This window comes from Acanthaster planci, linkage group LG11 (genome assembly GCF_054643075.1).
Source record: "Acanthaster planci isolate LZ-2023a linkage group LG11, COTS_SCS, whole genome shotgun sequence".
NCBI classification, from domain to species: domain Eukaryota; kingdom Metazoa; phylum Echinodermata; class Asteroidea; order Valvatida; family Acanthasteridae; genus Acanthaster; species Acanthaster planci.
The window spans coordinates 13,458,479-13,482,111 of NC_141787.1; the positions used below are offsets into that span (position 1 = coordinate 13,458,479).

The window sequence follows — 23,633 nt, forward strand, 5'->3', positions numbered from 1 at the left end:
ACGAGAGTGCTACAGTTGGGCCGACCCAACTACAGCAGAGAGCTCCTGTGTGTATGATGTGCCCAAGTCATATTGTTTACAAATGTCATGTCATTGGTTATAGGGCTAAGTGCCACATTTTTGATGAATTGTGTCAAGTGTGACACACATTGACATTCCCACAGACATTGGTCAATAATAGTTGGGCCAGCCCAACTGCAGCACAATAGTTGGGATTGTCCCAACTATAGTTGGGACTTATGCTATAGTTGGGGCGTAACAACTACAGTTAAAACAAGACTTAATAATAGTATAGTACGTGGACTTCAAAATCGCAAACAAAATTTGCGTGGTTGACGCACAATACCTATCTAACTATTATATGTTACGCCGGATACCAGTGAAGGTTTGTGTCAGAGGTCACTTTAAATGGCCTTTCCCTTATTTTTGATTGGTCAATTATGCAGCGAATGTAAGAATTTGATTGGCCGATTCGAAAGAACTTCAACATGCGGCAGATTTAACGTGTTTTTTGTGATGGGCCTAGCACTGTATTTCATTTTATGTTGACGTTGCGTTCAGTTACTGTATCATCGCGTAAAGGAGGCGGGTGAGTGAATGGTCTACGGGCCTACTACGATACACGTAAATTTGCAAGATTTTGAGAGAATGTGCTAGGAAGTAATTGTAATTTTGGGGCAAAACCGTGACTACATGTGGGGGATTAATTGCCATACTTCTTTGATTTTGTTATTTGTACAGATTCGCGTAAAAACTTAGCTTCGCTCTGAAAATGTTCAACCCGACATGCCCGACGGGGGAAGCTGGAATGAGGGAGGTTCCGGAATTTTAAACATGTGGGCCTGGGCATTTTTAGGCCTAGGCTATTGTTTTCTTTTTTTATGGGGGTATTGGAGGATGAGGAACATTTTGAAGGTTGGATTCTTTGGGATATTGCAAAGCAAAGAAATAATGATTTGAAATGAGATTTTTGAGATTTTTGGTACCCCACATGCACAGGCTTAAACTGTTGAAAGAGGAGCTAGACATGCTAAAGCTAGAGCGTGTGGAAAAAGACAATTTTTAATAACACTCTCTTATTTCAGGAAACGAGTTCCCAAATGAACAGCGCCCTCATTTACATGTATTTGATTTAAGCACAGATGCATGTATCTACAGCCTATGAAATAAGTATGTCGGCCCCGAGTGCGTGAACATTTATGACCACGGTGACCATCATGACCATGGTGACTGATGATTCCACCATCAATTTATGTCTTTGGACGTTGCGAACTCATCTTACCATACAGACAATGCAGAAATGTACGTGACCTATGGGTTTGTCAACTGTGCGGCACGAGGTAGCATCGTTGATGAATCGCGCTGTGCAGCTGAAAAAGTTTAGTCGAAATTTAATCAAGATCCACTTTTTAAAAATTCATTTGAATTCTTATTTATGAACATATTTTCTCTAAATAAAGAAATTTTTCATTAGAAAATAAGCTTTTTACAATGGTTCTGGCTGAAAATGGATTCGCTGCTTCCCTGGTTACTTTCCTGAAACCAATCCAAAGTGCCACCACTTTTGTCAATCCAGTGCGTCCGAATTAAAAGTGAAAAATTTGAAATTGATTTGGTAGCATCTCTAGCACACAAGGTAGATGGTGACCACATTTCACTGGAATTTGAGGATTTTTTGAAGCAGCAAACTGACTGAATAATTTTTGTTATCTGAAACTGGGAAAACGACTGTATTATGTGTAGAGATCTCACTGGTCAAGTTGTCTCTCTGTCAAAGTTGAGTCGTCCTAACGGACGACTTGGCAAATGGTCGAGTTGTCTCAACGGTTGAGTTGTCTCAACGGTCGAGTTGTCCAAAGTCGAGTTGGCTAACGGTCGAGTTGTCCGACATCCCCTTGGACATGATGGAGAGGTATTCCTCTATCATTGTCATGATTGTTCATGATTTAATCATCCTGTCATGTCGTGTCATGTATGTTGTCATGTTGTCATGGTCGTGTCATATCTAATGACTGATTATGATTTTAGTCAGTCCTGTCAGTCAGTCACGTTAAACAGCTGTTTTTGAAACAAAGTGCCTGCAGTTAATCGCAACTGTCGTGTGACTTCTTTATTTCTTATTAATTCTTTAGTTGTAGCATTGCATACTTACAGGTTTCCTTTTGGTAGATTCCTACCCCTGGAAGATTTTTTAAGGGAAATAAAGTCTGAGGTCCATTGGTATCTGGTTTGGTTTCCATTTCCAATGCACTAAACTGGTATAACAAATGTACATGTAGTTAACAACCTGTCTAAACTTCCATAACTCATAAGTATAGCCACTGCATTTGTCAAAACTACTGGTCATCATGATTGTAGGTGGACAAGGTGGCAATGTGGGAAAAGGGATGTTGTTTGCCAATTAAACCAAAAGAAACCAAAAAACAAGGTGAAATGATTACATGTGATTTTTCCCAAATGAGCATGATGATCCGGTAACACATCTTTTGTTTACTTTTTCCAACCCGTTCAGGTAAATTGCCTGAAGGAAAATTTCCCTCATTGTTTGTCATGACAACAAAGGCAGGCTTCTAGCTGAAGACCATGGACAATCACGAAAGCAGGTCACCGTTGGCCGTCAACCCCTGGCCGATGGACGACCGCGACACCACCCCAAGGAAGTCCCGTGGAGGGTGGTTCAGTGGGACGCCCCACAAGGTCCCCCCTCCAGAGTTCCAGAGGGAGGAAGAGGAGGAGGAATTGCCCGTCCTGAAGCTGACGCACTTCACCAAGAAAGTGATGGTGTGTTTCAATACCGTCAGGACGGGAGCAACAAGAACCAGAGAGCTCCTGGTGGAGAATCCATTCGAGTTCCCTCAGGTTTGTGGACCCACTGGTAGTCATTATATGCCACAGATTACTCTCCAAAATTCTTAGTCTTCCCACACAATACACAACCCATTTCGTGTCATTTTATTAGTAACTTTGATTTTGTCCTTTCAGGAGCTCCGCCTTGAGAAATTCCCCTTCAACAAGGGCTTCTCCATCCCTGAGAAATGCTGGGAGCTGGACGGATGCGAGTTGATGAGGCTGCCGATCACCTGGACCCCCAAGGAGGAAGGCAACGCCAGAGAGATGGTGACATTCAAGTGTGAGGGGGCCTTCAGACTGCAGGCCATCTTGCTGGGGACTGCGGAGGATCCCCCTAAAAAGAGGGTAGGCCTATAACTCCCTACTCCTCCAGGAAGACAGCTTTTGTTCGGTTGGATGAGATAATGGATAACCCTCACTTTAAGGCCTGTTCATACCTCAGGTGAATGCAAAAGCGAAGTGAATTTGATGTTACGTAAAATTTGCAGCAAAATTTCGTTGAGTTGTAATGTGTACAACTTTTACGAGTTTGAATTTGATCTGACATCACAAATTCAGGTTTGCTTTCGCTTTTGCGTGAAGTATGAACCGACCTTAATGCAACAGAGAAGATGTTTTTTTCAGTGCAAGTTTCCCTTCTGCATATAGGCTTTTGTTGCTTGCTTTTTGAAAAAAATAAATGGGATTTTATAAAGGATCGAGCTAAAATCAAGAAATACTGCCAAAAAGTGAAAACCAGAAAATGTACGCATGTAACTCTGACAAAACAAATTGAATTTTATTATATGACTTAATAGGGAGCAGGTAGGAGAAGCACCTTCTCAGTGCATCGGAAAGCTCCACTGAGGGTCACCCAGCCCCAAGCAGTCCTAAAACCTAGCCGACCAACTATGATTCTTAAGCCCAAAGTTATGGTGGAGAAACCTCAGGTACCGGGAGGGAAGCGGCCACAGCCTTCAAATGGAAGAGCAAGCAAGGAAAACCAAGAGAACCGTGCGCCGATAAAACAATCTGACTCCTGCAAATCGGCCAGGCGACTGGCGGCTCAAGTGGAGGTTGGAGATGCTGACGAGCCGCAGATGGATCTGAGCACACCCAGTTCTGTGGACATTTGCGAGGGGAGCCCGTTGGAGGAGTTCACTGCACTTGACACTTCGCTGGCAGAGATCAACGGTGAGGGAATGCCCTTGACGGCCCAGGATCTCCTGTTGGAGAACCTGAAGAGGCAGACGCTGTCTGTCTGCAGTGGGATGTCACCCCTGCTACAGACCGCTAAACCATTCACGCTGCCCAAGCCCACTCTCGCTGACACACAGATCAGCCAAAATGCAGGTCCCAGTGTTGGTAACGGTGTCCAGGAATGCATAACCGAATTGGATGAGGAAGAGCCTTGCAGTGGCCCCAAACGCCTGTCCATTGAGGCAAAGACCACGGTCACGAAAAACAAGGCACCCGACACACAGCAACCATCAAAGCCTGCCAACATACGCAAGAATCTTTTCTTGTTTGCAGAGGCAGAAGGGAGTTGCAGCTCAAAGCAGATGAGCAGCCCCTCCGAATTTGAGGATAGTCTAAACGAGCCACAGTTCACTGCTGTTCCCTGCGATCCATGTGTCTTTGGCAAAGGCATCACTGAGCAATGTGTCGATGCTCCCAAAGAGGTCCCTCCAGTGCCACATTGTGCTGAGAAGTCACAAGACACCAAGATGTGTGCAAGCACAGAGATTAAAGGTACATGTATTCTGATGGCTGATATTCCTCTCAAGTCAGATATGTCTCAGTCAGCGGGTGAGACATCTCTGGACTCCATGACTCCAGAAAACATTCCTGTATCCCCTCCTCTGCGGTGTGACAACTCAGCCCAACTGGGAGCTGACGACTTCAAAGTCCACTCCAGCGTCGTCACTTCCCACCTGATCAGCCGCAAACGGGTCTCGGACCCCAAAGACGAAGCTGGGTCTCCCCCGAAGAAGTTGAAAGCGCAGGAGGTCAAAAGCCGAGGGGAGAAGAAACCGCCGCCGCGGGACAGGACCACGAACCGGACGCTGGCTCTGAGGAGAGCAGCGGCGGCAGAGAAGTCCGGCAAGACGGCCAAGGCCAGAGCACAGGGAAGGCCCACTGGGCAGTACAAGGCTAAAGGTCCCATGAAGGGGGTGCCAATGGCCAAGCTGAATCTGCTGAAGCCAAGTGGAACAGGTATGGCTGCCTTATTAAGAAGTCTTCATTATTAGACATATGTTTTATCAGATGTGTTTGTTTGTTTTGCAGCAATGATGAAACAGTAATCACAATTTTGTTGTAACATGGGAAACTTTTCACACTCAGTCGATATTTTCCCTGTAATATATTACTTCACATCTAACATGTACATGTATACGGAGTGCAGAAAAAATGTTAACATTTGCATTGTTTAATTACTGAACCCGCAGTAAATGGCCATGCAACTTTTCCTTGGTTCAGCTGCTTACCTTTTTTTTTGCTTCTCGTATAGGCCATTACAAAATTGTGTGCAGTTTGGATTGTCCTTTTATTTTTTTTAGCTGAATTTCAGAACCTGATAAGCAATGTCAATATTTCCTGACTTGTACGTAGTGAGTGCCTTGTATTGAATGCCAGACTAGATCGTTCAAAGGACAAGTCTTTCAAAGTCAACATGTCTTGTTTGAAATTGCCTCAGGTATTCCCCGACACCCAATGCCTTTCGCCGCCAAGAACATGTTCTACGACGAGCGTTGGATGGAGAAGCAAGAGCGAGGCTTCACCCGCTGGCTGAACCATGTCCTGACTCCGGAAGACTGCCCCAAGGACCCCAGCTGCAAGGCTACCAAAAGTAAAACTTCTTTCTCTCATGCTTTCCCTACAACTCCGTCACAAATTCAATATTCTAATTCTTCTCCAGATCCTCTTTGAAATACAAAATCCTCAGTCAGGAAATCAAACTAGGATTCGGAAATAATCATTTTGATGTTTTTCTTGCAAGTGTTGGAAACAGGTGTAACACTGGATTGTCAACAGAGCCTGCAGGAATCTGTAGACAAATTCCCCTGGCACCTGTTCAGTATGATCTCGTCTATTCTGTTTCCCTATGGATTCAAGTAAAGGCTGCCTCCCTTTTCAAGTGAAAGTGAAGAGAATTTGCAAACATTTGCAAACAGCTGAATTATTTACAGGAAAACTTGCCTGAATTGGAAACTGCTTCAAGTTTTGCTGATGAGGTGATGGTCATGTCATGTCAATGTCAGCTGACCGTGACAGGTTACACTGTTGAGTGGTTGAAAAATGTCAGCATTTTTAAGCAGAAGATTAAGGTTTCAACTCCAACCTGCAGGGCTAATTTCATAGAGCTGCTTAAGCGCAAAATTTGCTTAAGTGGGAAAAAACTTTGTTTAATAAACAAAGGTTACCAGCTCAAACTCTGTCTGATTGTGATGCTCACCAAAAAACAGCTAAATACAATCCCAAAACAATATACATGTACATCACATGGAATTTTGGCTGGTTAACTGATTTATCAAGCAAGACTTTTTCGCGCTTAAGCAAATTTTGTGCTTAAGCAGCTCTATGAAATTGGCCCCAGCTGGTCAAGTTTAATATCTTGCCACAAATTCTGAAATAGATTCTCAGCATATAGCAGGTCCTAAATTATGTTGACCAAGGGTTTTAATGCTGTTTTCATTGTGGTGCATTTGTAATGAATTGCTGTCGCGTTTGCTTGCAGTTGACGCTGGCACACTCTGCGTGGAGCCCATGGGGAAGGCTGCCAATGTTGCACTGGCCCCCTCCAAAGAGGATCTGTCCCTGCGGGCCTACACGGCCAAGCGCAAGCTCAACAGACTGCGCCGGGGGGCGTGCATGCTCTTCCAGAGCGAGCCCATTGTGCGTGTCATCCAGAAGCTGGAGGCAGAGATTGAGAAGAGGCGGATCGAAGTCCGGCCGGACCGCAAGCTTCATGCTGATTACGGTAAGAAGGATTACAATGATTATTATGGATTTAAGGTAACCTGCAATCCCTTCGCATAAAGCATGTGAGAATGTTACCAAAAATGATTAGAGGGTCCTTGTTGAAGTCTTGGTTTGGGCTTAGGTTCCTGTTCTCTTCATAATCTTGCAACTTGACGAAATTTGCAACCTGCAGCAATATTATAATTCTTCTAACTTAACAAAATTGCTTCCAAGCCAAACTGAGAAATGTCTAGCATGCAATTAACTACTGTACGTTCTACACAGCTTGCTCACCCACGTCAATCCAATGAATGTTTCACTTTGTGGACAGGAATCAAGCAAAGACTACTGGATCTGTTCCTGTCCTACAACCCCCTCTGGCTCCGGATTGGCCTGGAGACTGTCTACGGCGAGATCCTCCCCTTGCAGGGCAACACCGACATGGTCGGCCTGTCTCGCTTCATCATCACCCGTCTCCTTGGGAATCCGGACATTGCCACGCAGTTTGCTCACCCCACCGTGCCCCATCTCTATGGCCCAGGTAAAGTTAACAGCAGTCCCTTCCTGGATTTAGTTTGTTGTTGGTTGAGGAGCTTGCAAGTCATGGTCTCTGTCATCTGTCCTTTCACATACTGCACAAGATGTGCCAATCAATGATTTCTTACTTTTTGTGCCAGGTTTTAAATTTTGCAATGGCTGCTAATTTCAATTGATGCCTAAAGGCCATTTCATAGACCCGCTAAACATACATCTACAAAATATTCACTCGGCCAAAAGACTGAGGTTACCAGCCAGAATGTGTGCTACTAAATACCACTTTTGACTGGTTCCCAGCTGATTAATTCTTAACACTTAAAAAGCAACTTTTCCTGTTAAGTGGCCCCAATAAAATTGATAGTAAGCTGATACCGCAACAGTCTGTGACCTCTGCCGAGGATTCTCCCTGCAGGCTACGAGGAGGCCCTGTCTCAGTTCACCCTCAAGAAGTTCCTGGTGCTGGTCTTCTTCCTGGATCGAGCCAAGCTGACAAGGCTCATAGACCACGACCCCTGCCTCTTCTGTAAAGACTCGGAATTCAAGGTACATTGGAACTGCAATACTGCAAAAGGAACAAACATCAGCCTTCTTTTTATGCACATGTATCAAACAGGAACCACCACATACCATTACATCCTGTTAGACATTTGAGATTTTATTTTTAGTATTTTTATATGTGCCTGTGGAAGTGTTTCATTTGCCTTTATCTTGTTCCATACTAAAATTTTCACGGCGTTGTCCAAGGTTTAATAATTTATTCTTTGAAACGCTTCAAATTATTTTTTTGCCGTCGTTATTTTTCCCTTTGTCGACCCGCAGTCCAGCCGTGACATCCTGCTGCACTTCTCCCGCGAGTACCTGCGTGGAGAGGGCGACCTGACCAGACACCTCAGCTTCATGGGCTACAGTGTCACCCACCGGCAGACGGCCCTGGATGAGTTTGACTTCTCCGTCACCAAGCTGGCCACGGACCTGCGATGCGGGGTCAGACTCGCGTGAGTGGTTAACATGTTTCAAGTCCCTGAATTGTTTGCGCCATCGCGCATTAATGTCCGAAGCTGACTGCGTGTTTAGCCCTGTCAACACTGCTCTAGTTATCATATTTCCTATCACAAGTAAGTTTCAGGAGTGTACTGTTTCTCGGCTAGGTTTATTCCAAGAGGACTTGTCACAAAGGGCAAGGGATTGCGGTGATAGCCGTTGAGATATTATGGCAGCTATAGATAAATCTAGTGACCGTGGTAATGGTAGTAATGGTCAGTTTAGAGTATTACCATATATGGGCATAGTGACCTTTCCGTACTGATACTGCAATTTTTGTCCAAATTCAACTTAAATATCTTAAGTTGGCAACGACGAATTTTAAATCCCATCAGAACAAACTTGTTTTAGAACTTAAAATTTATGTCTACAGTCAGGTTTTTTTTGCACAGCCAATCAAATTTTGAAGTTGAAATTTGTTGTCAGTTTTTTTATTCCATATGCTGGAATGTTCAAGAAAGGCACCCTGTAACATGGAAACACCCATACAACCCGTTGCAGGCTGTTAGAACAAGCCTTTTGATTGGTCAGATCGCGCCAGATTTTTGACGTCATAGGCCAGACTGATGGTCATATATGCAGTGGCCCCTGCCAATGGCGTGGTATGCTTTGTGATAAGTATTGTACAGAGCCATTGTTCTGTGACGGTTGTTCTGCGTGAAACCCAACTGCAGTGCTCTGAAGGGGGGAATGCCCAGTGAAATGTCCCCAGATTTGAGTGCATCTTGGCCTGTCAGACAGTACCCGGAGGGAAAAGCTCAATGCCCTTTCAGTAAATAGGTTAGAATAACCTCTAACAAGTAAATGGTTAATCATCAAATGGACTTTCAAATCAGCATATCCTATGTATTTTAGGACATGATGCCAAATAATTGGATGCACCAAGTATTAATGGAATAGAAACTATTCTTTTTTGTTCGCCATGTGACCCTGCAGTCGTGTGGTGGAGCTCCTGATCCATGACTGGACCTTGTCGTCCCAGCTCCGCGTCCCGGCGATCAGTCGTCTGCAAAAGATACACAACGTGGAGGTCACGCTCAAAGCACTGAAGCTGGATGGTAAGCCGTCTACTGCCGCGCACTTGAAAGTGTATCGCTCTTGAAGAAAATATCCAAATCTTTCTGACGAGAGTTTTCAAAGCGATTTTGGACGTCGGAGGCAAAATCTCTCCAAAGCGAATCCTGAAGAATTTAAATCTTGCAAGATGCACCTTGCTTGATACCTGGAATTGTTGTTTACTTGAATTTCTTTTGAGTTCCATTTTTCCCCTCACTTTTGTGTTCAGGTGGAGGGGTGGATGCCCGTGCCGTTGTTGACGGGCACAGGGAGAAGACACTGGAACTTCTCTGGAGGATTATCTTCCAGTTTCAGGTATGTGACAAGTGTCGAGTTCAATAAAGACATTGCCCCCCCCTCTTCTTTCTCCTGCTAACTTCTCAAGTCACAATCCCCCCAAACAGTTTTTGAATCATTCATGAGTAATATCGGGACAAGATTGTTGTATTTAACATATCTGGAATCCTCAGTGGCAGAGTCAACTTTGTTGTGGGTAGTACTATAAATGAAGAGTTTAATTTTAGACCAGTTTAGATCCACCGTACATGATGCAGAAACTCCATCAATTACACAAGAGTTACAACATGAATTGACAGTTGCAGTCAGAAAATAAATTTGGGATTTGCTGTTACTGCCTAACCCTTTTTTGTGTTTTATTTGGGTTATGTTCAGTTTGTTTTTACACATAAATGAAAGTGATAATGCATTCCAGGTTTGGTAATCCTGTCTTTTTGCTAGGAGTTGTTAATTCTTCAACTGTCATTTAATCTCTTGCCTTTCTCCAAATGTTGTCTTCTGCATCATCATCAATAGATTGGCCTCCTCTTGAACGAGCAGCAGCTGAAGGAGGAGATTGCCATCCATCGCAAGAACCTCCGTCTCCGGAAGGACCTCAATGCCCTCGCAACACTCCCCCTTACAGATACCCTGATGTTAGGTATGGGGGACAACCGACGAGACTCCAATGAGCCCAACATGTACTTCAAGAGCAGTCGGCTCAGCCTGCTTCTCAAATGGTGCCAAGTAGTCTGCTCTTTCTATGGGCTCAAGGTAAAGTTGATGGATATTGTGAAATATATTTAGGCAATGTTAAGTTCTCTATTGTAGAAAACCCATCGTTTATTGTAGGTTGCAACAGTCAGTTTGCATATGCCGTCCAGAATGAGGTCATTTTAACCCATGTGAAAAGTACTTGGTTCTGGAAAGGCTAACTTCTGAAATAGGAACAAGACTGTACAGTGTACATACTATGAAAGACGTAAAAGGCATTGAAGAAAACACGCTTCATATGGTCCTGCACATCTAACCACAGTTTGCATTGAGGAAAGTCTTAAGTCTGAGAATTTGAGAGTTTTCTCCACTTACGTAAAAAAGCATTTCTCCAGGAGCAGGTCTTTTCTTGTTCATGAGCTTTTAGTTGAACTTGTGATCTTGTTGACTGCAGACTTGGTAATTTCCACTTCATGTTTTTGATTCATCACCCTGAACGGCTTGTAATAAGCTCACAATTCATTTCGCTAATATGTATATGGTTCTTTTTTAGGTCGAGAATTTCACAGTTGCTTTCTCCGATGGTCGGGCCTTGTGCTACCTGGTCCACCACTACCATCCATCACTGCTTCCCCTGGGTCTCATCAACCAGGACACCACACAGACACAATATCAGAGACAGGGTGACGCACGAGACAGCGGAAATGACGACAGCTTTGATGGCACTTGGTCTAACGTGTACAGTCCAAGTATGTGACATGTATTAGTTTGTCCAACTCTGACATCTGAATATTTATGACATTATGTATGCAACCAGAAGGATCTTGGAAGCAATTTGACCCAATGATTAGCAGCTTTTTTTCAAGATGTATTTTTACGTTGGGGAGATGTTAAATTTCATAACAGGTTTTGCCCTTGCCCAACGTATATATTGATAAACATTGTACGCTTAGTGCTTGTCCGAGAGCTTGTGAAAAGCTTACTCCGCAGGGACTCGAACCCACAACCTCCTGCTTACTAGTGCAGACGTCTTAACCACTCGACCACCGAGCTTGCCGGAGTCGGCTGGCCGGTCCGAGTCAGGAGACTCGGTAATGTCTAACAGTAATGTCTAATCTCTCAAATACAGTAGATCTTAGAGATCTGTTGTGTTTAAAAGAGTGCTGTCATCATTCTTGAAAGACCGTGCAGCTAAGCATGTAATTCTGCTTTTGCAGACTTAGCTGAGATTAAGTTGATCCAATAAATGCTACATTTTGCTTTACGGAGAGATTGCGTCATCTTTCTTCCCCTAATGTACAGTATTACTTTCTTTTTTAAGGCACGGGCAAACCAGGAGAACGTGAACGGTTTCTGGCCAACGAGAGAGAGAACTTCAGGGTGTTGTACGACAAGGTGTCGGAGCTGGGCGGTGTTCCTGGAGTGGTGAAGTCGGCCGAAATGTCTAACACCATCCCGGATGAAAAGGTTGGTGGTAACGAATATGTCTGGTCACCTCTGGGAGCCTCGCTACGTGAATGTGTCACTCCATGCTCATCAGTTCAACTTGCGTCAAGTGTGAAGCAGTTGGCGCCCTCGTTGCACCCTCTACAGTCGCATGAAGCAAACCACATTTTAGTGTGCTCGTTGAAGCAAACGCTTACAGAGCAAGCTTTTATTGGATGATTATTCTGTGAAATGACTTGATGTAAACTCTTGTTCACCAATCTGTCGGATAATAATTTTACCCACAGTTCAAAGTGTGAAGTTCTGATTAGTGCGTCAGCGTGGTACAAAGTAATGATCAAACTCTCTTTTTCCTCTTCTCGACAGGTTGTGATCACCTATGTCTCTTACTTGTGTGCCCGTCTGCTGGATCTGCGGACCGAGACGAGGGCGGCGTGCACCATACAGGTGGTGTGGAAGGCCCACAGACTACGTCAGTTGGTCAAACAAAGACAGGTAAGCAAGTCTGCTCCAGATCACTTGCACCTCACACAGGAGGTTATTACAAATGTCTTATTTGTCGCACGTTATAGGTTATTTTTTTTCTTTGTACCTGTTAGGTGTTTTCTTTTTGCAAAAAAAAAAATGCTTATACTCTTGCTGGTCTGGTCTTGGATGGTGAAAAAATGGTATATTTTCCTCAGTTAAAACGTACAGTTAACTAAGGTTGACATAATGAAATGTCAAGTAGCAATATCACATCCTTTACAGGAAGTTTTGAATTGCAGTGTTGAGAATATTTGGCATTGAATCATTTGACACTTTTGAAGTACAAACATTGAAGATCCCCTATACAGCCCATACACCAAATTAATCGCCACAGCAATCCAACAGGAATAGTTGAACAGCAACTGGACTTACTGTTCAGCTGAAGAGGCAAATGCTTTTGGTATGACTGGTTGGCTGGATGATTGGCATCTATTCATCCTGCAGGCTCAAGAGGCTGCGGCCAAGATCATACAGTGTGCTGTCCACTCGTTTCTCACCCGACGGCGTCACCAGCGATTGCTAGGGTCCATCGTCAAGCTGCAGGCGATGAGGCGGCGGGTCATAGCATGCCGACAGGCAGAGGCACTACGGCAGGTACAACTGGCACTACGGAGACACAGAGCTGCAATCTCACTTCAGGTTGGAATTAATCTCTTTGACAACCGATCGATGAATTTTCGTTAACAATGTGTAGATAGTGACCCAAATAGGTTGGGGAAGAGGATGCTGATGTCAACATTTACTTCACTGTTGCTCTCTGAAATATTTATTAAATTTGCACCTTGTTTGAAATATAAAACTGTATATTGCTTTGTTTGGTATTGTCGTTAATTGTTCACTTATTCTGCCTATTAACAATTTTCCCATTTGTTTTCATGTAGGCACATGTCAGAGGATTCTTGGCAAGACATCATCACAGGAAGACACTCAAAGCCATCATAATCCAATCTGCCCTGCGTCGGTACATTGCCCGCAAGACTTATCTCCGGTCACGTTGGGCTGTCATTACTCTGCAGGCTGCCGTCCGGTGCCACCAGGAGAGATGCCGCTTCGTCCAGATGCGCGAAGCCGCTGTGATCCTTCAGCAGCGGTTCAGAGCTAAACGCATCGGCAGCAAGCAGCGGGCGCTGTACAATCTCCAGCGCAGTGCCTGCCTCACTCTGCAGGCTGCGTTCAGGGGCTACGCATGCAGGTGTGGGTACCGCAAGAAGCGTTCCGCAGTCGTTGCCCTTCAGGCACGGATCCGAGCCCACTTACAGTGTGTGAGGTACCTCCAGATGAAATCTGCCGCTTCAGCGATTCAAATGCGCTGGCGATCCACCCTGCACGCCCGATCCGTCAGAGAGGAGTATGTCAGCCTTCGTCGAGCTGCTGTCGTCGTGCAGTCATTCTACAGGGGCATGGTGGCCAGGCGGTATGCCATGTACGTTCGCCGTGTGGTGAAAGCGCAGTCTCTAGCCCGGTGCTTCCTGCAGCGTCAGAGGTTTCTGCTCCAGAAGAGAGCCTGCATAGTCATCCAGAAATCGTTCCGCGGATACACCCAGAAGAACAGGTATGAATTGCTACGGGCTGCCACCCTGGTCTTGCAGAGACGCCTCCGAGCCCAAGAGAAGGGTCGGGTCCAGCTGAGGGAATACAAGGTTATGAGGGGCGCCGTCATTACCCTTCAGGCATGGGCCCGGGGAATTTTGACACGGAGATGGTTGGCCATCCTCAATGGATCTGCCGTCATTATCCAGTCTGTCTGGAAGATGCACAGGGCACAGAAGGGCTACCTTGAGATGCAAAGAGCAACACTGTGCATTCAGAAATACACAAGATCTTACTTGATTGGGAAAGCAGCCCGCTGCCACTACCTGCAGCTCAGAGCAGCCACGGTGCTGGTCCAGTCCAGGTGTCGTGCAGCGATGGCCCAGCGCAAGTTCCGTCACTTGAGGGTATGCTGCATCGCCTTGCAGTCTTACGTCCGCATGTACATTGCCACGAAACACTTCAGGGCTATTCAGGGGGCTGCGGTGGTCATACAACAAAGGTTCAGAGCCAAGGTGAGCCGGGATCACCAGATGGAAAGATACAATCTTCAGAGGAAGGCCACCATAGCCCTTCAGGCTTGGGCAAGAGGAGTACTGGCTCGTCGGCAAATTGCTGCTCAGAATGATGCGGCCATCCAGATTCAGTCAACTTACAAGGGATACAGGGAGCGACAGAACTTCAAGATCGTGCGCTCAGCATCAGCCTGTCTCCAGAAATACGTCAGGGCTTATCTGGTTAGGAAAAGTGTACGCACTGATTACTTGAAGCTGAAGACAGCAGCCGTGATCATACAGTCGTCTTATCGTGGACTGCTGACCAGACGTAACTTCCAGACCCAGAAACGGGCTGCCTTGAAGATCCAGGCGGTCGTACGCATGCATCAGGCTCGCAGGCACTTTCTCCGTTTGAGACGAGCCGCGTTGATTATCCAGGCGAGGTATCGGGCCCAGAGATTGGCACAGGAAACCTTGATCCAGTATCAGATCGCTCGGGGAGCTTGCATTACATTGCAGGCTGGGGTCCGCGGGCACTTGGTGCGTCGGCAGATGCGGAAATTGCACGCAGCTGCTGTCCTGATTCAGTCAACATACAAAGCTCATGTGGAGCAACAGATGTATAAGATGCTACATTCAGCAACAATTTGCCTCCAGAGGCACGCCAGGGCCTATCTGATTGGAAAATGTGCACGAATTGATTACTTAAAGATGAAGTCCTCAGCCATTGTTATTCAGTCATCTTATCGTGGACTGGTAGCCAGACGCACCTTCAACTCTCAGAAACAAGCCGCAGTGAAAATTCAATCAGTTGTTCGTATGCATCAAGCTCGCAATCACTACATGGAACTTAGATGGGCAACAACGGTCATCCAGAATAGGTATCGGGCTCAGAAATTGGCACAAGCAACCTCCCTCCAGTACCAGATCTGTCGTGGAGCTTGCATCACTTTGCAGGCTGGGATACGTGGGCTCCTTGTGCGTCAGCAAATCAAGAGACTGGACAAGGCTGCCGTCCTGATTCAAAAGTCCTACCGAGCCCAGGCTGCCCAGGCTAAGTATCAGAAGATGAGAAATGCTGCTTTGGTACTGCAGGAGTATTGGAGAGCCACCAGATTGGCCAGAGAGGTTCGAGAGGAATTTATGTCCCTGAGGAAAGCTGCGGTTGTCCTGCAGTCCGCCTTCAGGGGGAAACTCGGAAGGCGCATTGCCAAGGAGCACCGGTCTGCCAGAGTCATCCAGTCTTACTTCAGAATGCACCTAATGTGGCAGCGTTACCAGAGGCAGAGGCGGGCGGCCGTCAGGATCCAATCTGCTGCGCGCATGCAGCAAGCTCGTAGCAGGTATGGAGCCCTCAGGTGTGCTGCGCTGATTGTCCAGACAAGATACAGAGCTCGGAAAGCCTCTGAAGTTGTCTGCCGCCAGTACCAAGTCGTCCGTGGTGCTTGCATCACTTTGCAGGCTGCGACACGTGGGTTCATGGTGCGTCAACAGATTCGGAAGTTACACGCAGCCGCCGTTCAGATTCAAAAGTCGTACAGGTCCCACTTGATGCAAACGCAGTACCAGAAGCTGAGAGGTGCTGCCTTGGTTCTACAGATGTATTGGAGGGCTACCAGATTGTCACGACAGGTTCAAAGGGATTTCCTCGCCTTAAAAAATGCTGCAGTCGTTCTGCAGTCTGCATACAGAGGTCAAGTGGGGAGACGCATTTCCTCGAGGCACAGGTCAGCTAGACTCATGCAGTCTTACTTCAGGATGTACTGCCAGCGGCGACAGTACCTCAACTGGAAACGTACATCCGTCACGATTCAGTCTGCTGTACGCATGCACCAAGCTCGCCGTAAATACACTAAGCTCAAGCAGGTAGCGATCATAATCCAGCGCAGGTACAGGGCAACCCAGCTGGCGAGATGGACATACCTCCGGTACCACATTCAGCGGGGTGCATGCATCACTCTGCAAGCTTACGCCAGAGGACACTTGGCTCGCCAGCACATTCACAGGCTACACGCCGCAGCAACAACCATTCAGAAGAACCACGCAGCCTACCAGACTCGCACCAGGTACCTGAAGATGAAAGGTGCCGCCAAGGTGTTGCAGAAGTATTGGAGAGCCACAAGACTGGCGAGAGAACAGAAGCTTATGTTCACCTCTCTGAAGAAAGCTGCCACAACCTTACAGTCAGTGTACAGGGGAAACGCGGGCCGCAAGATAGCCAGGGAGCATCGCGCAGCTAGGCTCATTCAGTCAGTGTACAGAATGCATGTGGCATTCCAGAAGTATAGCAACCTGAAGGCAGCAGCTATAACAATCCAGGCCTTGTATCGGATGCGTAGGGATCGCAACTGCTACCTCAGGCTCGTCGCAGCCACCGTGACAATCCAGCAGTTCTTCCGTGGTCACCTTTTGACTAGAGCTTCTAGAAATGCCTTCTTGCTGGCCCGAAGAAGTGCAGTCAAAATTCAGGCAGCTTACAGAGGACTTGCGCAGCAGAGAGGCTACAACATCTTGAAGCAGGCAGCAGCCAGGATCCAAGCCTTGTACAGAGGAAAGAGGCAGCGTAAAGAATTCTTGACTCTGAAGTGGTCTGCCGTTGTGCTTCAAGAAAGATACAGAGCTCATGTTTTAAGAGACCAGGCTTTCAGAGCCTACAACATACAGCGTGGTGCCGCTATCACTGCACAGGCCGCATACAGGGCTTACACCGCTCGAAAAAATTACACCCGGATGAAGCAGGCAGCGACCACAATACAGTCTGTATACCGAGGGCACAGACAGAGCACCGACTTCCTGTTGATGAGGAGATCAGCGGCTGTTTTACAGATGAGGTACAGAGCTCACCTGCTGATGAGGGAAGCTGTCCAAACTTTCCAGGCAAAGCGGTGGGCTGCGACTGTGATCCAAGCCTTTTACAGGGCTCACGCCGAGAGATGCCGTTTCATCAACTGCAAGTCTGCGGCAATTGTCATCCAGTCCACCTGCAGAGGCAGAAAACAGAGAGAGGAATACCAGGCAATCAGGAGAGCTACTTTAGTCTTGCAAAGGAGGTACAGAGCCCATGTACTTCAGATGGAAACCACTAGAAACTATCACATCCAGCGTGGTGCTGTAATTACCATTCAGGCCTATCAGAGAGGAAGGCTCGCCAGGCAGTATGTCAAATGGATCCGTGCGGCCATCAAAATCCAGTCCTACTGGAGGATGGTCATTCAGCGACGCAGGTATCTAGCTCTACAAAATGCCGCCAACAAAATTGGGGCAAGCTTCAAGGCCCGAGCTGCCAGAAGAGATTTTCTATCTCTGAGGCATGCAGCTGTCACATTCCAGACAAGATACCGTGCTCTGATAATGACACAGGCCCAGCAAAGGAAGTATGGCAGGATCTGTAGAGCCATCATCACAATCCAGTCTTTCATCCGAGGCCGGCAGGCGAGGGAGCTCACCAAGAGGATCCGAGCCGCAGTCAAAATACAGTCGGCTTACAGGGGCTACGCACAACAGAGAAGATACCAGTCAGTGAGGAAGTGCGTCCTGCTGCTGCAGGCTCGTACCAGGGGTATGATAGCACGGCAGATGGTCTCCACGATGCGGAAGTGGCAGCAAGCCGCCGTTTGCATCCAGAGGCACTTTCGAGGTTACGCTGCACGGAAAATCCTTGAGGTGAGACCTGTGTCCATATTAGCAGTAATGATAACAGAAAAGACTGTTCATTACGTTATCAGAAAACCTCAAAGCGCTGTTGTCAGTATCAATTCTAATTGGTGTAATTTTTTCAAAAATCTTTCTTTAAATACAGACAGTGCTTTAAATATAAATTGTGACTTGATCTATAAAAGTAAAAGTTCCAGGCACGACCTACGACATTCAATTTTGTAAATCTTTGCATTTTACAATGAAGAATTGTGAATGGTGGTGAAATAGAGACCTTAGGCTGGTCTTTCCTTGAATTATTTGTCCAAAGTGCCCTAAAGACCCCATCTCTGATTAAGTATCGGTCAAACACCAAGTGTTGGAATGGAAGCCTGCAAAATTACACAGGTGGTCTCTTAAGGTCTACCTCAAGGTTTCACGAGGTTTTTATCAGGGTTTTGTGGCGTACCGTAGCTCAGGGTAAAACCTCAAGTGACCTCTTTTGTAAGTTTGCCATCTTTGCCTAATTTTTTTTGCCCTGCGCTCTAGCTTAGGAATTGGTTTACACAAGCCCTAACCATTAGGGGCAAGTATTTCTCTGGTAGCCATGAAACCAGGAAAGGAAATAACAGAATGAATACCTTTTATTTAATACCAGCATCTTTGTTATCAGTTGTTGTTGGTGATGTTTAATGACCTCCCTTCTCTCTCCTACCTTCTCCAGGCCCAGAGGCAGGCCAGGCTGGCCCAGCTGGAGCGCTTCTCCTCTGTTGCCAGGTTCCACCTGTCCGCAATCAGGATCCAGCATCGCTATCGTGTGTACAAAATGTGTCAGGCTGCCAAAGCCAAGATGCAGTCCGTCAGGATAATTCAGGTAACTGAGTTAACCTGTGACACCTCCTAAAAGGGGAAAATGCTGATTGAAAAGTGGATTTAAGCAACAAATTTAAGTCATTGCTGCAGACAAGACCTCTTAAACCACAAGACCCCACAAGATCAAAACAAGACTGCAACAAAAGCATTCATTTGTTATAGTTCACCCCGTTACCGGTGTTGTGACTGGTCTTGTCAGTAGTCTTATGTCTGGTCTCGTGTTGGTCCTGATTACAGCTCTGGTTCATGTATTATGGAGTGTGCCTCATTACCATTAATTTCAAGTTTAAAAAGAACTTCTCACATGAAATTATTCATTATTTGGAAACGGGTCTGATGTGGTTTACATTGTTTTAAAAACCTCAGTGGTACCTTTTCTCTTTGTGGAGTCAATGTCAGTACATGTGTAAGGTGTCTTCGTGTTAAGTACATTGTGCAGAATATCTTGTGCAGAAGATCTACATTTCTTAGGGTTGACCGAAACTAAGATTGAATTTCGTTTGTTCTCTTAATTTACAGCGTTGGATGCGTGCCACTCTCCAGCGCCTCCATTTCCTGAAGCTCCGACGTAGCATAATTGCTCTGCAGCGGCGTGTACGTCAGCACCAGGCCCTCCGGCAGCGCGCCGCGGTGCGCATCCAGGCCCGGGCCAGAGTGTGGCTGGCCAGGCAATATGTCAGGAAGATGAAGGCCGCAGCTCTGACCATCCAGGTATGTCCTGACGACTGGACCCCTAGAGGGTCACTTAAAAGTTATCCTGTGAGGGTGTGGGAGGCAAGTTGCATATGGCCTCTCCGACACATGGTGCAAATTTTCCGCTTTTACTACAGCAAGTACCAACAGGGGTCAATTTCACAGAGCTGCTTAAGCACAAAGCTTGGTTAAGCGCGAGAAATCCTTGCTTGATAAATCAGGTAACCAGCCAAAACTCCATATTGTTTTGGGATCGTATAATAGCTGTCTTTTGGTTAGCATGACAATCAGATAGAGTTTGAGGTGGTAACCTTTGTTTTTTTAAGCAAGTTTTTTTCACGCTTAAGCAAATTTTGTGCTTAAGCAGCTCTATGAAATTGGCCCCAGTTTAGAACTAGTCCGTGGGACGTTTAAAATTACCTTTCTATAACAAGAAGTTTATGAAATCATGACTAGAAAACAAAGACTGCTAAAGATTTGAGATCTGAATTTTTCTGTGCTACAAGTAGGATGTTGCAGTGCACAATCCTCCTCTTAACGGGGTTCCGCTGTAACCGTTTGGAAATCTGTTTTTATAAGCATGAATGTTCCAGCTACATGTATTGAAAAGAAACCGTCCTTGTTTGCTAACCTGACCACAGTCTGCGTGGCGCGGTCTCCACGTACGCCGCAGCTGCAAAAGCAAGAAGATTGCCGCCGCCCGCGCCCGCTGCATCAAGGCCAACAAGGCGGTCACGGAGGAGAAAAAACTCTGCAACCGGACGGCGTCTGCCCTTGACTACCTGCTGCAGTACAGGCAAATGTCTGGCCTGCTGGAGGCACTCATCAGTCTAGGTAAAAGAACAGCAGTAATTAAAGACGGATATAAAAATTGTTTCTTTCTGGCTTTTTTTTTTGGCACGTCATCTTTACTGCTAAATTCATTCACAGGAAAGATAATAAACAGTTTTTGTTTTGGAAAAGTGAATAACTTAAGACGCAGAAACAGATACATGTGTTCTTCACTTGTTCATAGAGAATCGGCTTTTAAATACACAAAGCCCTTGCTTTCCATTCTATCAGATCAGACCTTTTTTCTTTAATACTTTGATTTTAAAAGAAAGATTTGGTAATGTACAGTGAAAATCATCAATAAAATGGATGGCTTTTCCCCTTCCGTAAAATTGATATTTGTCGGCCTTTTCATCTAAATTTTTTTAAGTAGTACCTTCTAAATTAAAATAAATAACAAAATTAGTAATAGGAGCTTTACACAACTGTTTCAATCTCTAACTTGTTCAAATCTCAAAGGCTAAATAACTAACCTTTTTTTGGAATTGAGGCACAAACCGTAAGAGTTAAGACAAATCATGATGTACGATTGGACTAGGCTTTATATGCTTACCATATTAGTCTATGATAGTTCTGCAAGTGTGCTTCCACATTTGTAGATGATTTGCAGATCCAAACGCTCTTTGGCATTGTTTGCATTGACGTTTTACCTGGGCTCTACGTGCAGATGTGGTGAGCCGTCTGTCGGCGGCCTGCTGCGAGCGTCTCGTGGAGGGTCAGGCGGTGCCAGTCATCTTCACTCTCATCAGGAGCTGCAATCGCAGCCTGCCTTGCATGGAGGTCATCAAATACAGCGTCAACATCCTCCTCAACTTGACCAAGGTAACAGCAACATCTTTGACCCTAGTTTGCACTGCCTTCAACCCGGGGCATTTAACACTTTTGAACGGGGTAGTTTTGTGCATGAAGGAGTTAGATTCCTCCCACGGGTGATAACACCTTAACCTTTCTAACTAACTCCTTAAAAGAGGAATCTAAAGGACTGACTTGGTTTGTACTGTCACAAATTCCACCCAGTAAAGATCTTAAAGCAGCTATGTATTCACACGTTATTTTGACTATTCTTGTTCCTTAAAAGTAGTAATTATGAGAGCTTGAGTGTGGGTAAAGTTTAACTTTAACAAGCCTTAAATAAAAAGCATGGTATTTCTTCAAATGTAAAAGTTTTCTACTCTTCCCTCAAGTACCCTCCCACTGCCAACGCCGTGTTTGAGGAGCCCGAATCCGTCAGCGTCATCCTGGACCTGATGCAGATGTACCGGGAGAAGGGCACCCCGATCTTCTGCAAAGTCTGCATGTTGTTGGGCACGTTGGCTCAGGATCCCAGACGGGCAAAGGTCAGTCATGCACCAAAGTCATGCTCCAAAGTTGCTTACTTGTTCGTGAGTAAAGCATGCACAGGCATGGAGCACTCTTCCCGATCGGGTCTGTGCTGTTGTTCCAAAGCCGTTCCCAACGGTAACAGCAGCGTGCAACTTTCCCTCATATCAGCTGTTTTGAGGGGGTATGCTGTTATCTACACCTTTGTTTTGTGTATTTAAGTTTCAAGGGAACAGTCAATAGACTGATCCCTTAAGCCCCGCCCTATTGGGTTCTGACCAATCACCGCCGTGAGTTGGGTCCGACATGCATGTTGCGTGTACGATGCATGTGGCTGGAACAAGTAGTGTTGCATTAGACAAGGGCACATGTTGAGTGTCCACGGGCACTGTGGGCCAGGCTTAGTGGAATGGTCTATTCCATGACGAAGATGTCATGCTTGTTTCCGTTTTACAGATCATCCTGTCGGCCCCGAAGAACAAGGAGAGGCTCGTGGGCATCAAGCGACTGACGGAGCGCAAGCACAGCTTAGAGGCCAAGCGGGCCCAGGCTAAGGCCCGCAGCCTCAACAACTCCTGCCTGTCCAACACCGGCAGTAGCAACAGCAGTTTCCTCGGCGCCAGCTTCCTGAGCACCAGCGCTCTCAATGCCAGCAGCCTGATGCCGGCCCCCACTCCCCGCAAGCAGCAGCGGCCGCAGCGGCGGGTGGAGCCGGAGTGGGTGCTGGGACGGTCCAAGATGCGGGAGATCGTTGACCCGCTGGAGGCGTGTTACTTTGTGATGGAGGCCTTGAATTTGAAATGAAAACATTCTCTCTCCTCGGGAAAGCACGCGAGACTGTAGCTGATAGTTTGTAGTAGCTTCAAGTTTTTTGTAGATCGGAGAATGCAGTCTGACTTTGTGTTGTGTTTTTTAACTCTCAAGAATGGAATTTGTACATAATGATCAAACTTACCCGATGTTGTTTGGGCTTCACTTGAGCTTGTCTGTGAAGTTTTTCTTGATGATTTGGCATAGCTCTAATGCTGTTTAAAATGTGAAATTCTAGAAATGATAATTTGGTGCTTAGCTGAAATTTGCTTTCTGTGGATTTGAGAAACCTCGCATCAATCACTGAATCATTTCAATCTATAAAGGATGTAACTGAGATTTATGTAAATGACCTTTTTTTCAACTTATCCCATCAATTAAGGTTTTGCCCAAGGTTTAATTACAACATTACTTAAAAATATCCGATGGGACTATGAAAGAGTAAACCGATTTTTGGCAGAACTAGGATTCGAACCCAGTACCACTGTACATCTAGTCCTGAGCTCTACTGATGCCATTTTGTGCAAGAATGATCTCGCTTTGCTGGAGTACTCTTTTGTATATATATTGTACATATTTCTGATTGAATTTCTACAATGATCCCTGGAAGTTGCCTATAAGTTCAATCACTTTTACATCTTACAAACTGTATATTCCCTGAAACTGTGAGCCTGTCAGTCACTAGTTAATCAGCGCAAGAAGTCAAAATGTCAATTTCAGTGTCATTTGCATGCATGTGTAAAATATTTTCATCTGAGGGAAAATGGCTTCATCTAGAAAAGTCGCTGACACTTTGAGGATAACCATTTCTACATGCAAACATCCCAAGCGGCATTTCTGCATAAATATAGTTCAGGTGTTCCATCCACTCGAAATTTGTTGGAAGTGTATGTTACATTTTTGGCAGCTTTTGATGAATCATTTTTTTTATTTCCTTTGTTTTAATCATGCCACATGAATATTAAATGGGCTTGCGAAAATGTTAGTTGAACTGCTTTTAGATGCAATACAATCGTAGACAATTTAAAATGCACTTTGAGTATTGTCTTGCATGTT

General features: G+C 45.7%; 1 protein-coding gene across 3 annotated transcripts; it reads left to right on the forward strand.

The window, feature by feature from the left end:
- The first annotated feature begins 455 nt into the window (after window positions 1–455).
- On the forward strand, window positions 456–23,610 carry aspm (assembly factor for spindle microtubules). Of its 3 annotated transcripts, XM_087143686.1 has the most exons (24): window positions 480–589; window positions 742–915; window positions 2,513–2,859; window positions 2,983–3,195; window positions 3,648–5,046; window positions 5,528–5,680; window positions 6,569–6,811; window positions 7,124–7,333; window positions 7,742–7,872; window positions 8,149–8,324; window positions 9,307–9,428; window positions 9,656–9,741; window positions 10,240–10,476; window positions 10,970–11,165; window positions 11,738–11,883; window positions 12,229–12,357; window positions 12,835–13,029; window positions 13,272–18,080; window positions 18,775–18,924; window positions 19,443–19,634; window positions 20,258–20,450; window positions 21,115–21,269; window positions 21,632–21,784; window positions 22,224–23,610. In XM_087143686.1, exons 3-24 carry the CDS (start codon window positions 2,584–2,586, stop codon window positions 22,569–22,571), a joined length of 9,912 nt encoding a protein of 3,303 aa, XP_086999812.1. In that variant the 5' UTR covers window positions 480–589; window positions 742–915; window positions 2,513–2,583; the 3' UTR covers window positions 22,572–23,610. The 3 variants fall into 3 exon arrangements, with proteins under 3 accessions (XP_022094618.2, XP_086999812.1, XP_022094620.2); XM_022238926.2 differs by lacking the exon at window positions 742–915 and having other exon boundaries at window positions 456–589; XM_022238928.2 differs by lacking the exons at window positions 480–589; window positions 742–915 and adding an exon at window positions 984–1,378.
- Window positions 23,611–23,633: the final 23 nt, after the last annotated feature.